This window comes from Oncorhynchus nerka, linkage group LG15 (assembly GCF_034236695.1).
Source record: "Oncorhynchus nerka isolate Pitt River linkage group LG15, Oner_Uvic_2.0, whole genome shotgun sequence".
Lineage (NCBI taxonomy): Eukaryota > Metazoa > Chordata > Actinopteri > Salmoniformes > Salmonidae > Oncorhynchus > Oncorhynchus nerka.
In genome coordinates this window covers 53,416,460-53,432,197 of record NC_088410.1, presented here as the reverse complement: position 1 = coordinate 53,432,197, position 15,738 = coordinate 53,416,460, and the positions used below count along the sequence as shown (strand labels likewise).

At 45.2% G+C, this 15,738-nt stretch overlaps 1 protein-coding gene across 1 annotated transcript in view; it reads left to right on the top strand.

Moving 5' to 3' along the window:
• Positions 1 to 15,738, top strand: part of LOC115142884 (CMP-N-acetylneuraminate-beta-galactosamide-alpha-2,3-sialyltransferase 2-like) — a 48,969-nt gene that overhangs the window by 30,454 nt on the left and 2,777 nt on the right. The window contains exons 2-4 of the mRNA XM_029682699.2: positions 424 to 1,275; positions 13,423 to 13,616; positions 15,254 to 15,433. Coding sequence (XP_029538559.1) covers positions 940 to 1,275; positions 13,423 to 13,616; positions 15,254 to 15,433 — 710 coding nt within the window. The 5' untranslated portion in view covers positions 424 to 939. The remainder of the gene's footprint in view (positions 1 to 423; positions 1,276 to 13,422; positions 13,617 to 15,253; positions 15,434 to 15,738) is intronic.

Here is a 15,738-nt window from a genome sequence, read left to right as displayed (position 1 = left end):
AGCGTGTGACTTTATTCATGAACGTGTGTGCAGAGCGGACACTCCGGCTTAGTCATTGTGTTTCTACTGCCTGCGGAGAGGCAAGTTGTTCTGGCTTTCTTCTCCATAGATGATCGTGTTGTGCTCTGAGAATTCAATGTGAAGAAAGAGGCTTCATCTTTCTGTGCCACAACAGGAGAAAGGTTCTAACAACAGAAGGCTCACACAGTATGGCCATCCACACAGTATGAGTTTGATTGATGTTTTCAAGATTATGTATTGAGCCCTGCATGGATGGGGAGTTTAATCAAAGGCTGCGGTGACTGTTCAGTATGTGATTGTTGGAGTAATTGATTTCTCTCCCCGTTTTATTTATTTCCTAAGCATCTTGGTTTTACTTTTTTTTTCAGATGCTGATAATATCTGTATGTGTTTGTCTTCTAGGAGCAGGAAGCTGTGCAGTGCATTCTCTGGAGAGAAACATGAGGTTTAACCAATGAGGGGCCGCCTTTGGTCTGGACAGGGTGTTTGGAAACCGAAGGCTCTATTTTTAACCTTCCTCTTTTTAATTTCCTCGCCGATTGCCTTGAGCAGGGCAAGGCAGTGTCTCTTCTTAAGCGGCAGACAAAAGTATTCGGTCAAGTCTTTTACTCAAACTCACTCTCCTCTTCCTGTGGCAGACCAGCATGGCCAAATAGGACACATTAGGCCAAGGTCACAATCCAGCAAACCCCCTCTTTCCTTTATAAACTCTGGTATCAACTAATTATTCTGCATGTTTGTTACATGTATAACTTGCCAGTAATTTTAAGAAGTGTACCTTCCGGTTCTTACCCTCGACTCCACTGACAAAGTATATTCACAGAGCAGTGGTGCCAAGAAATCAACACTGCTTCCTGCTTTAATTTGAGGTTGTCTAGGTTGCCTTTTACCCAGGGCACTGGCTCAAACAGTCCAGTCATGCTCTCCAAAAGGAAGTTGTGCCTGTTTGCTCTGTTTGGTGGGATCCTCTTTGTCATGATTGCCACCCACACCATTCAGAAGAACAACATCCTGTCTTTGACTTTGATGGAGACCCATGCCACCTCCAGGACTGTGCATGGGCACGCTGTTAACCGAACATGGGCTCCACCGAGTGCCACGGTGCCCAGCCCGGACAGGATATGTGGGTGTCCGTCCTGCATAGCAGACATGGAGGTCTCGGAGTGGTTCGCTCAGCACTATGACCCCCAGCAGCAGCCCTTTCTCACAGACGGAGACAACAACATGGACCCCCTGGCCCTGAAGTGGTGGCTGGTAAGACGTTTATTATTGATGAGAGGGGCCAAATAGTGTGGTTATATACTGTATGTGGCCAAAAACGGTCAACCAATTGTTAAAGGTGTAGGATTATACAGCAAAAAGTTATATGACAAATGAAGCAAAAAATGAATCTGTCACTTTCCCAAACAATATCTGTCCAGTACATTAATATTAGTACATCAGTACAATGTAATACATTTGTATCACTATTTATGGGTCACTCAGTCGTGTCGTTGTCTTTGTTATCAACGTTCTAAAGATGCCGCAGCCATATTGATGCTCTAATGTGGAACGGGGGCTAATGACTTTAAACAGGGCTAATGACTGTTTAGTCTAAATTACATTATAGGGGCTTGGGAATACTATGACATTGCTAAAGTAGGCACATATTTCGTAGGAAACAACTTTACCAGCATCATCATGTCAAATTTACTTTAGACAGATGGCAATGTTGTCATTAGCTAGCAAAGTTAATCAAAAATAGCAAGATATGCTAATGTTAGCTAGCTAAAATCTGGAGGTCTCCCCTCAATCTTAGCTAGCTAGCTAATGTTATACTGCAACTAAAGTCAGTCTGGTGATGACAAAATGGTAAGATGGTATCCAACCGAGTGTGTTTTTTTGTTACATTTACATTTACATTTAAGTCATTTAGCAGACGCTCTTATTCAGAGCGACTTACAAATTGGTGCGTTCACCTTAAGACATCCAGTGGAACAGCCACTTTACAATAGTGCATCTAAATCTTTTAAGGGGGGGTGAGAAGGATTACTTTATCCTATCCTAGGTATTCCTGAAAGAGGTGGGGTTTCAGGTGTCTCGGAAGGTGGTGATTGACTCCGCTGTCCTGGCGTCGTGAGGGGAGTTTGTTCCACCATTGGGGGCCAGAGCAGCGAACAGTTTTGACTGGGCTGAGCGGGAACTGTACTTCCTCAGTGGTAGGGAGGCGAGCAGGCCAGAGGTGGATGAACGCAGTGCCCTTGTTTGGGTGTAGGGCCTGATCAGAGCCTGGAGGTACTGAGGTGCCGTTCCCTCACAGCTCCGTAGGCAAGCACCATGGTCTTGTAGCGGATGCGAGCTTCAACTGGAAGCCAGTGGAGAGAGCGGAGGAGCGGGGTGACGTGAGAGAACTTGGGAAGGTTGAACACCAGACGGGCTGCGGCGTTCTGGATGAGTTGTAGGGGTTTAATGGCACAGGCAGGGAGCCCAGCCAACAGCGAGTTGCAGTAATCCAGACGGGAGATGACAAGTGCCTGGATTAGGACCTGCGCTGCTTCCTGTGTGAGACAGGGTCGTACTCTGCGGATGTTGTAGAGCATGAACCTACAAGAACGGGCCACCGCCTTGATGTTAGTTGAGAACGACAGGGTGTTGTCCAGGATCACGCCAAGGTTCTTAGCGCTCTGGGAGGAGGACACAATGGAGTTGTCAACCGTGATGGCGAGATCATGGAATGGGCAGTCCTTCCCCGGGAGGAAGAGCAGCTCTGTCTTGCCGAGGTTCAGCTTGAGGTGGTGATCCGTCATCCACACTGATATGTCTGCCAGACATGCAGAGATGCGGTCGCCACCTGGTCATCAGAAGGGGGAAAGGAGAAGATTAATTGTGTGTCGTCTGCATAACAATGATAGGAGAGACTATGTGAGGTTATGACAGAGCCAAGTGACTTGGTGTATAGCGAGAATAGGAGAGGGCCTAGAACAGAGCCCTGGGGGACGCCAGTGGTGAGAGCGCGTGGTGAGGAGACAGATTCTCGCCACGCCACCTGGTAGGAGCGACCTGTCAGGTAGGACGCAATCCAAGCGTGGGCCGCGCCGGAGATGCCCAACTCGGAGAGGGTGGAGAGGAGGATCTGATGGTTCACAGTATCGAAGGCAGCCGATAGGTCTAGAAGGATGAGAGCAGAGGAGAGAGAGTTAGCTTTAGCAGTGCGGAGGGCCTCCGTGATACAGAGAAGAGCAGTCTCAGTTGAATGACTAGTCTTGAAACCTGACTGATTTGGATCAAGAAGGTCATTCTGAGAGAGATAGCGGGAGAGCTGGCCAAGGACGGCACGTTCAAGAGTTTTGGAGAGAAAAGAAAGAAGGGATACTGGTCTGTAGTTGTTGACATCGGAGGGATCGAGTGTAGGTTTTTTCAGAAGAGGTGCAACTCTCGCTCTCTTGAAGACAGAAGGGACGTAGCCAGCGGTCAGGGATGAGTTGATGAGCGAGGTGAGGTAAGGGAGAAGGTCTCCGGAAATGGTCTGGAGAAGAGAGGAGGGAATAGGGTCAAGCGGGCAGGTTGTTGGGCGGCCGGCCGTCACAAGACGCGAGATTTCATCTGGAGAGAGAGGGGAGAAAGAGGTCAGAGCACAGGGTAGGGCAGTGTGAGCAGAACCAGCGGTGTTAGTTTATTTGCGTTGTTTGTAAATAAATAAAAAATACCTATTTTGTACATAATGTTGTCACTACTGTCTCTTATGCCTGGAAATAATTTCTGGACATCAGGACTGCAATTACTCTCCACGGACTGGCAGAATCCTTTTTTTCCTTTAACGAGTCTGACGAGGCCGACGTGAACGATATACTGCTTTCTCCGGAACAGGCCCACATCCCTATGATTTGCGGAAAGAGGAGGTGGAGAAAAAGGGTCCGGAGGGCGGGCTGCCTTCTGAGAATTCGTAAGCGATCGAATAAACCCTCAATTCATTCCATTCTGCTAGTTATCGTGCAATCTTGGACAATAAAATAGATGACTTACGTGGAAGATTAAACTACCAACGGGACATTCAATACTAATATCTTATGCTTCACGGAGACAAGACGACAATATCAACATACAGCTGGCTGGTTATACACTGCACCGGCAGGATGAGTGATGGTGAGACAAGGGGTTGCGGACTATGTATTTTTGTAAATAACAGCTAGTGCACGATATCTAAGGAAGTTTCGAGCTATTGCTCGCCTGAGGTAGAGTATCTCAAGATAAGCTGTAGACCACACTACCTACCTAGAGAGTTTTAATCTGTATTCTTTGTATCTGTTTACATACCACCACAGTCAGAGGATGGCACTAAGACAGCATAGAATGAGATGTATTCCGCCAATAAGCAAAAAAGAAAACGCTCACCCAGAGGCGGCACTCCTAGTAGCCGTGAACTTTAATGCAGGGAAACTTAAATCCATTTTACCAAATTTCTATCAGCATGTTAAATATGTAACTAGAGGGGGGGGGAAACACCTTTACTCCACACACAGAGACACATACAAAGCTCTCCCTCGTCCTCCATTTGTCAAATCTGACCAGAATTCTATCCTCCTGATTCATGCATACAAGCAAAAATTAAAACAGGAAGCACCCGTGACTAGATCAATAAAAAGTGGTCTGTTAAAGCAGATGCTAAGCTACAGGACTGTTTTGCTAGCACAGATTGGAATATGTTCCCAGGATTCCTCCGATGGCATTGAGGAGTACACCACATCTGTCATTTGCTTCATCAAATGTGCATCGATGACGTCGTCCCCACAGTGACACAGTACATACCCCAACCAGAAGCTATGGATTATAGGCAACATCCACACCGAGCTAAAGGCAATAGCTGCCGCTTTCAAAGAGTGGGAAGCACAGCCGAGAGCGGCGCAGTCACACGAGCCTACTAGACGAGCTGAAATACTTCTATGCTCACTTCGAGGAAATTTACACTGAAACATGCATGAGAGCATCAGCTGTTCTAGAAGACTGTATGATCACGCTCTCTGCAGCCGATGTGAGTAAGACCTGTAAACAGCTCAACATTCACAAGGCCGCAGGGCCAGATGGATTACCAGGACATGCGCTGACCAACTGGCAAGTGTCTTCACTGACATTTTCAACCTCTCCCTCTCCGAGTCTGTAATACCAACATGTTTTAAGCAGACCACCATAGTGCCTGTGCCCATGAACACTAAGGTAACCTTCCTAAACCACTACCGACCTGTAGCACTTACATCTGTAGCCACAAAGTGCTTTGAAAGGCTGGACATGGCTCACATCAACACCATTATCCCAGAGACACAAGACCCAGTCCAATTTGCATACCGCCCCAACAGATCCACAGATGATGCAATCTTTATTGCACTCCACACTGCCCTTTCCCACCTGGACAAAAGGAACACCTGTGTGAGAATGCTATTCATTAACTACAGCTCAGCGTTCAACACCATAGTGCCCTCAAAGCGCATCAATAAGCTAAGGACCGCCCTCTGCAACTGAATCCTGGACTTCCTGACGGGCCGCTCCCAGGTGGTAAGGGTAGGTCACAACACATTCACCACGCTGATCCTCAACACAGGGGCCCCTCAGGGGTGCATGCTCAGTCCCCTCCTGTACTCCCTGTTCACTCATGACTGCACGGCCAGGCACGACTCCAACACCATCATTAAGTTTGCAGATGATCACCGACAACGATGAGAGCCTATAGGGAGGAGGTCAGAGACCGGGCCATGTGGTGCCAGGACAACAACCTCTCCCTCAACGTGATCAAGACAAAGGAGAGGATTGTGGACTACAGGAAAAGGAGTACAGAGCACACCCCCATTCTCATTGATGGGGCTTCAAGTTCCTTGGTGTCCACATCACCAACAAACTAACGTGGTCCCAGCACACCAAGACAGTCGTGAAGAGTGCATGACAAAACCTATTCCCCCTCAGGAGACTGAAAAGATTTGGCATGGGTCCTCAGATCCTCAAAAGGTTCTACAGCTGCGCACCATCGAGAGCAGCCTGACTGATTGCATCACTGCCTGGTATGGCAACTGCTCGGCCTCCGACCGCAAGGCACTACAGAGGGTAATGCGTACGGCCCAGTACATCACTGGGGCCAAGCTTCCTGCCATCCAGGACCTCTATACCATGCGGTGTCAGAGGAAGGCCCTAAAAATTGTCAAAGACTCCAGCCACCCTAGTCATAGACTGTTCTCTCTGCTACTGCATGACAAGCGGTACCGGAGCGCCAAGTCTAGGTCCAAGAGGCTTGTAAACAGCTTCTACCCCAAGCCATAAAACTCCTGAACACCTAATCAAATGGCTACCCAGACTATTTGCTATGCCCCTCCCCCCCCCCGACACTGCTGCTACCCTCTAGAAATTAGATCATGGGAACACGAATGAACAAATAACACAATACATTTATTTAATACACAGTGTTATGCATCACCCAAGATCCGGTGTGAAAAAATAATTGCCCCCTTTACACTCAACTGGTTGTACCACCTTTAGCTGCAATGACTGCAACCAAACGCTTCCTGTAGTTGTTGATCAGTCCCGCACATCGCTGTGGATGAAATTGGTGGTGGAAGTGTGATGGTTTGGGAATGCTTTGCTGCCTCAGGAACATCGTTGAAGGAACCATGAATTCTGAACCATGTATTCGTTGAAGGAACCATGAATTCTGCTCTGTATCAAATAATTTACAGGAGAATGTCAGGCCATCCGTTCATGAGCTGAAGTGCCAGTGGCGATTTTAGCATGTAAATCTTGGTGGTGCAAACAAACAAAAAATGCGGGATGCATGCCAGCAAAGCCACTACACGACACTAAACAATACATTAATTGCACGATAACGGTGACAAATGGTGCCCACAAACTGTAGGGCCTACATAAAACTGTCCCAACAGCAGTCTCAACAGCTTACCACTGCTACACCTGGCTTTCATCTGAGCCTTGTCTGGCATCGACACAGTTAATTCAGCCTAATTTAATGCCTTTAAAAAAAACATAGCTGAAATGACAGACTTGCTTAAACAAATGTGGTTTCTACTGACAATTGAGATGTACAAACTATGGCATAAGGGGACGTTAATCAAAAATCCGTCATTTCGATTTAAGACAATGAGCAAGCGACGACGGACATAATCAATAACTATTTGTTCAGCACTTTTGAAATGTACAGCGACAGAATTCAGAACATGGGCCGTTCTTACAGTTTACTCCCTGTACAAGTTAGAACCGTAGGATAAATAAATGGGACATATAAACAGACAGTGAAAGCTCTTACAATATTCAATGATTACATTTCTCTAAACAGGTTATAGGTGATTTGTGCACCACCAAGTTAGAACAGTAGGTGAAATTTAAGAGGTGAAAATAGACCAAATTATTAGGGTGAGGTACATTGAACGCCGTTTGGGTCTTTGCGTGTCAAAAAAGATACACGTCATATAACACTATTTGACACGTTAAATACGCTTTTAATTTGACACATCAAATAACACAATTATATTATAGAATGTTGTGCATGCTGAATTTGCACTTGCAAGCCAAGCACCACCAATACTATTAGTAGCACTGTCAAAGCTGTAGCCAAACAAGCACAAACCGGGCCACGAACGATGTGTTTACAATACCGCGTTGGTGAAAATAGACCAAATTATTAGGGTGAGGCACATGGGCTACTAACAGCTTACAACACAATATATACTTAGTATTACTTTCTTAGCTACAGAATAGATTTCTCCCTTGCATATTACATAATTTATGGAGCAACATACAATACATTTTTGGACTCACCTTGTGAAGGTGGCGCAGCGGTCCTTTGTGCGCAAATTTTGTTATCAAAGTCTGGCATTCTCTGAATTTATGGTGGAAACTTGGGGTGGGGGGAACACAACCACTCCATTGAATAGCAGGCTAATGTTAGTGGTTTCTTTGTAACGCTTTCAGTTAGCCACGGATTCATTTACATTTACATTACATTTAAGTCATTTAGCAGACGCTCTTATCCAGAGCGACTTACAAATTGGTGCATTCACCTTATGACATCCAGTGGAACAGCCACTTTACAATAGTGCATCTAAATATTTTAAGGGGGGGGGTGAGAAGGATTACTTTATCCTATCCTAGGTATTCCTTAAAGAGGTGGGGTTTCAGGTGTCTCCGGAAGGTGGTGATTGACTCCGCTGTCCTGGCGTCGTGAGGGAGTTTGTTCCACCATTGGGGGGCCAGAGCAGCGAACAGTTTTGACTGGGCTGAGCGGGAACTGTACTTCCTCAGTGGTAGGGAGGCGAGCAGGCCAGAGGTGGATGAACGCAGTGCCCTTGTTTGGGTGTAGGGCCTGATCAGAGCCTGGAGGTACTGAGGTGCCGTTCCCCTCACAGCTCCGTAGGCAAGCACCATGGTCTTGTAGCGGATGCGAGCTTCAACTGGAAGCCAGTGGAGAGAGCGGAGGAGCGGGGTGACGTGAGAGAACTTGGGAAGGTTGAACACCAGACGGGCTGCGGCGTTCTGGATGAGTTGTAGGGGCTTAATGGCACAGGCAGGGAGCCCAGCCAACAGCGAGTTGCAGTAATCCAGACGGGAGATGACAAGTGCCTGGATTAGGACCTGCGCCGCTTCCTGTGTGAGGCAGGGTCGTACTCTGCGGATGTTGTAGAGCATGAAACCTACAGGAACGGGCCACCGCCTTGATGTTAGTTGAGAACGACAGGGTGTTGTCCAGGATCACGCCAAGGTTCTTAGCGCTCTGGGAGGAGGACACAATGGAGTTGTCAACCGTGATGGCGAGATCATGGAACGGGCAGTCCTTCCCCGGGAGGAAGAGCAGCTCCGTCTTGCCGAGGTTCAGCTTGAGGTGGTGATCCGTCATCCACACTGATATGTCTGCCAGACATGCAGAGATGCGATTCGCCACCTGGTCATCAGAAGGGGGAAACGGCTCATTGTTGAATTTGCGATTGCCAACTTGTTGTGTAATCTTTATGTACAATGGCCAATGAGCACCGATACGTTTTATCTATAATTTCTCTTCATTATTTCTCTTCATATGACAAGGATTTCAAAAGGATTTGCCAGTAGATTGTCAACTTGATGACTGATGATGACTGCTAGCTAAGACTTTGAAAGTAAATGTTGACATGATCAGTCCAATCAAAGCTACTGTAAATATAATGTGATTTGATGTAATTCTGTGGCCAATGACTTTGAGCCTTCTTGGATGGGCACAATTTTTTTTACCCCTTTTTTCTCCCCAATTTTCGTGGGATCCAGTTGGCAGTTAGTCTTGTCTCATCGCTGCATCTCCCGTACGGACTCAGGAGTGGCGAGGGTCGAGAGCCGTGCGTCCTCCGAAACACAACTCAGCCAAGCCGCATTTCTTCTTGGCACAGTGCCCACTTAACCCGGAAGCCAGCTGCACCAATGTGTTGGAGGAAACACTGTACACCTGGCGACCGTGTCAGTGTTATTAACTCAATTATTATTATTTCTTTTTTTACCTAAAAGTGTGTTGCTCAAAACAGCACTGAATGACGGGTCGCCACTGTGAAGTGCAGTTGGGTCATGCAGCAAGACAATGATCCAAAACACACAAGTGCGTCTACAGAAAGCCTGAAAAGCAATTTTACGTTTTGGAATGAACTAGTCAGTCCAGACCTAAACCCGATTGAGATGTTGTGGCAGGACCTGAAACGAGCTGTTCATGCTCGAAAACCCACAAATGTCGCTGAGTGGGCAAAATTTCTTCCACAGCGATGTGAAAGACTGATCAACAACTACAGGAAGCGTTTCGTTACAGTCATTGCAGCTAAAGGTGGTACAACCAGTTATTGAGAGTAAGGGGGCTATAGAGACCAACAGTGGAGGTGTCATAATACCCATTAAACCTAGCGGTCAAACAGGGAAATGGTTCCAATCGTTTTTCCACCATTCATTTTTCCCATAGGGAATTTTAGAAACTGTTTTTTTTATGTATGTTTACGTATGTTTATGTATGTTTTATGTATCTGTCTCAGACAAGGTGACTTTTATCAATGTGCTCTAATAATCATCAAAGTTAGACATCATGCAAGACCACAAATCCCTGCAAACTCCTGCACGTCATCTTTCGCTGACACCTTTGCTAACAGGTTTTGTGTCAATTTAAAACTTGCACAATACAGTTCACAGCATTTTCAATTTAAAGAAATGTAGCTAATTTATTCATTGTTTGACCGCTAAGTTTTATGGGTATTATGACACATGCTGTGGTACTCTCTTACTTTTCGCACAGGGACATTTGGTGTTGTTTATTAAATGAATGAAATAAGCATCAACATTTTGTTATTTGTTCACTCAGTTTCCCTTTATTTAATATTAGGTTTTGGTTGAAGATCTGATTTAAATTCAGTATAAAAAAATATACAAGACTAGAGAAAATCTGAAAGGGGGTAAATACTTTTTTTTTTGCACTTGTAACAGTATAACTTTAGACCGTCCCCTCGCCCATACCCGGGCGCACACATTAACAACAGTCACCCGCGGCCCTTGCAGAGCAAGGGGAACCACTACTTCAAGGTCTCAGAGCAAGTGACGTCACCGATTGAAACGCTATTTAGCACGCACCACCGCTAACTTAGCTAGCCGTTTCACATCTGTTACACACTGCATGTCCTGTTCACCACCATTCAATAATCAGTCATTTGAAAAAATCAAGACATGCATGAGAAATGTGTGTATTCCCAGACATAATCATCTGTTATCATTTTATTACTATGAGGGACTTAGGAGTCCTACTCTTATCTCTCAAGCATGCTGCAAATATCAATGTTTGAAGTCAACATTTTCTTCCGTGGCAAACGTCCAGTACATCTGGAAAAGACAGCCTCTGTGCTGCACAGTGAAAACTAAATGTGCTCTGTTACTACCATCATTCCATGGCCAAATGTCATTAAAACCTACTGTGGTGGATTCCATGCACTGTAATCGTCAGGGTGATTACTTTCCTAAAGAAACTCCCTGAAGGGACTGAGCAAAGAAAGGAGAACTCGCCATCCTTAAGCCGTTCACCAGTCTGAGCATGTTTCAATATGTTTTATTTAAAGATAATTTGAGGCATTCAAGGTTTCGAAAGTAACACTAAAATAAGCTTGGCATTGTGATGGCTCCCGTGGCATTGAAAAGCAGTGGTCAGGACATACATACACTGTGTTGCCATAGTTGGTCTGATAAGAATGCCATGCCAGTGTACAGTTGAAGTCGGAAGTTTACATACACCTTAGCCAAATACATATAAACTCAGTTTTTCACAATTCCTAACATTTAATCCAAGTAAAAATTCCCTGTCTTAGGTCAGTTAGGTTCACCACTTTATTTTAAGAATGTGAAATGTCTAATGTCTGAATAATAGCAGAGAGAATGATTTATTTCAGCTTTAATTTCTTTCACCACAGTGGGTCAGAAGTTTACATACACTCAATTATCATTTGGTAGCATTGCCTTTAAATTGTTTAACTTGAGTCAAACATTTCGGGTAGCCTTCCACAACCTTCCCACAATAAGTTGGGTGAATTTTGGCCCATTCCTCTTGACAGAGCTGGTGTTATGGAGTCAGGTTTGTAGGCCTCCTTGCTCGCACACGCTTTTTCAGTTCTGCCCACACATTTTCTATAGGATTGAGGTCAAGGCTTTGTGATGGCCACTCCAATACCTTGACTTTGTTCTCCTTAAGCCATTTTGCCACAACTTTGGAAGGATTCTTGGGGTCATTGTCCATGTGGAAGACCCATTTTAACTTTAACTTCCTGACTGATGTCTTAAGATGTTGCTTCAATATATCCACATCATTTTTCCATCCTCATGATGCGATCTATTTTGTGAAGTTCACCAATCCCTTCTGCAGCAAAGCATCCCACAACATGATGCTGCCACCCCCTAGCTTCACGGTTTTACCTTGTGTTCTTCGGCTTGCAAGCCTCCCCCTTTTTCCTCCAAACATAACGACGGCCATTATGGCCAAACAGTTCTATTTTTGTTTCATCAGACCAGAGGACATTTCTCCAAAAAGTACGATCTTTGTCCCCATGTGCAGTTGCAAACCGTAGTCTGGCTTTTTTATGGCGGTTTTGGAGCAGTGGCTTCTTCCTTGCTGATCAGCCTTTCAGGTTATGTCGATATAGGACTCGTTTTACTGTGGATATAGATACTGTTGTACCTGTTTCCCCCAGCATCTTCACAAGGTCCTTTGCTGTTATTTTGGGATTTATTTGCACATTTCGCACCATAGTACGTTCATCTCTAGGAGACCGAAAGCGTCACCTTCCTAAGTGGTATAACGCCTACGTGGTCCCATGGTGTTTATACTTGCATACTATTGTTTGTACAGATGAACACGGTACCTTCAGGCATTTGGAAATTGCTCCAAAGGATGAACCAGACTTGTGGAGGTCTACAATTTTTGGAGGTCTTGGCTGATTTCTTTTGATTTTCCCATGATGTCAAGCAAAGAGGCACTGAGTTTGAAGGTAGGCCTTGAAATACATCCACAGTTACATTTCCAATTGACTCAAATGGTGTCAATTAGCCTATCAGAAGCTTCTAAAGCCATGACATCATTTTCTGGAATTTTCCAAGCTGTTTTAAAGGCAGAGTCAACTTAGTGTATGACCCATATGATTTGTGATACAGTGAATTCTAAGTGAAATAATCCGTCTTAACAATTGTTGGAAAAATTACTTGTGTCATGCACAAAGTAGATGTCCTAACCGACTTGCCAAAACTATAGTTTACTTTATTATTTATTTATTTTTACCCCCTTTTCTCCCCAAATTCGTGGTATCCAATTGTTAGTAGCTACTATCTTGTCTCGGGAGAGACGAAGGTCGAAAGCCATGCATCCTCCGAAACACTACGCAACCAAGCCGCACTGCTTCTTAACACAGCGCGCATCCAACCCAGAAGCCAGCCGCACCAATGTGTCAGATGAACACCGTGCACCTGGCGACCTGGTTTGCGCGCACTGCGGCCAGCCCGCCACAGGGGTCGCTATTGCGCGATGAGACAAGGATATCCCTACCGGCCTAACCCGGACGACGCAAGGCCAATTGTGCGTCGCCTCACGGACCTCCCCGTCACGGCCGGCTGCGACAGAGCCTTGGCGCGAACCCAGAGTCTCTGGTGGCACAGCTAGCACTGCTATGCAGTGCCCTAGGCCACTGCGCCACCCGGGAGGCGCAAACTATAGTTTGTTAACAAGAATTTTGTGGAGCAAAACTAGTTTTAATGACTCCAACCTAAGTGTATGTGAACTTCCAACTTCAACTGTATATATTGCCCTGTTTTTTTTGTTTGCCAAATGTGACCTCAGGCTTTAATCCTGTGAGATATCATTGTCACCCCACACCTAAAGTGAATTTTAAACATTCCCATCAGGCTTTGCAGCGGTCCACCGATGAGCGGACGATATATGACGTGATCCAGAAGATGTTCCAGGTCATCGCTCCCCCTGCCGTGGATGTCCAACCCAAACAAGCTCAGTGCAGGAAGTGTGCAGTGGTGGGGAACTCAGGAAACCTGCTCGGCTCTCAATACGGCTCCTTGATAGACTCACATAACCGTGTCATAAGGTATGACCTAACTAGTGTTTTCACGATACTGTAATTTTGACTTCTATACTGATGCCAGGTTTAGTATCCCGATACTTGATACCATCACAATACTCGATACCACGGGAAAAAAAGAAGGCACATCCTGGCACTTGAGCCAGACAGAAACTCTGCTACTGCTCTGTTCAATCGTTGGGCATGTTTTGAGTTCAACAACATTACATTCAAAAAGATGTATGTAAAACATTTTCAGAGACAGCAATGTATGCATGCATTAATTAATCATTTATACAATCATACAATTAATTTGACTTTCGTAAAAACAATAACTACATAACGGTAATCATTTAATTGAATGATACATCTCTTGATAAACAGGGTAAATCGTGATGTAGCCTAGGTCTATTCACAATACAGGTGAATGCATATTCAATAGGAGTGTGCATGCATTGAACTAATTTTGGCTGATTTCATGGGGGAACAGTTGACAAGCAATCTGTTTGCCTTCTATTTGGGACTTAATTTATTGTACTGATCAACAGCATTTGCATAGAAGTAGCTTATTTTAAAGAAGTGTGCACTGTCTCTATAACCAGTAATGACATCATTCATGAGGCAATAGGGGGGGCGGCCCATCAGAGCCCTACACACACCGTTTCAGTTCGCTGAGGGAATAGATAGTCTTTTGGAGAGAAGTTAGAGACCAAGTGAATGAATAACGTTTTGGTAGCGATCAGCTTTGAAATCCAACATTTTGCGTTATGGTTTGCACACAAAGTACTAGGGTAGTGAATTGACGTTACAGTAGCTTCAGCTGTAAGCTAGCAAGAAAAGTTGGCCTAACAGAGCTGGAAGCTACCGGTATCTTGCATTGTAAAGTGTTCTAGCCTATATGGACATTGTTTTATAAACAGTAGTTAACAGTTTTAAGATGCCGTGTCGCATTATTGAAGTGTATTAACTTCGGTTCAGCATGAGTGAGAAGCTACCATGATACAGCCTAGACTCCCAGTGCAGGCTAGTTGCGCTGTAGACAGACTTGATCCGTGAGACACATTTGACAGAAGTACCTAAAGTAACACAAATTTTAGTACCAAACCGGTTTTCATGTTCTAGTATGAAAAAGCACCGACGTATCGGTATACCGTGCAACATTAGACCCAACACAACCAATCCATCAGTCAAAACAACCATTAAATAACCTTAACTACTTCTATGCAAATACATAGTCCAAACGAGCATGATTATCACATCATGGCCATTACCACAGTAAAATGGCCTAACACCAATAGTCTAAAAGGCGTGGAGGTGGCATTACACAACCCCATCATGATCCAAACAACCCACAACCATTCACCTTGGCAGGATTAGGCCATACTGAGCCTGAGGAACCAGTGACCAGGCTTCAGTTCCAGACACTCGTCAAACCACCTGACCCAATTACCATATTCATATTCAATTAAGACTATACTTAGTTAAATCAGGTGGTTGACTGACTGTCTGGAATGAATTCACACATACACTACAGTCCAGTAGCTGCAGGGCTACCATGTTAAATCTAATTCAGTGTCTGATTGTTGCCTCGCACGCCACATCGGCACAGATTGGTTCATGACCTGCCTGTGAACTGAAACAATGGTTCTCTCTTCGCTGTAAAGGATGAATAAAGCCACCACAGCAGGGTTTGAAGCCGACGTGGGCAACAGAACGACGCACCACTTCATGTACCCTGAGAGTGCAGTGGACATCGCCCCTGGGGTCCACCTAGTTCTGCTGCCCTTTAAACTCCGCGATCTACAGTGGGTGGCCAGTGCCCTTTCGACGGGAGAGATCAAAACGTAGGTCCACTCTTTGCCAATCCCAAGCTTTTCACTGTCACTCCCAAATGTACAACTACTGACGACAACCACACATCTACCGACCACAACAACACTTGTCAAAGCACTCAACTGACTAATGCATTGTATGGGTCTGACTGACTACAACAGATGGCGTAATTCATTGTTGAGCTTTTTGACCTTGTCGTAGTCTGTTTTTGATGTGACTGTTGTCTTTGTCTATACATTGACATTTTAGCCATTTAGCAGATGCTCTTATCCACAGCAGCTTACAGTTTTAGTGCATTCATCTTAAGATAGCTAGG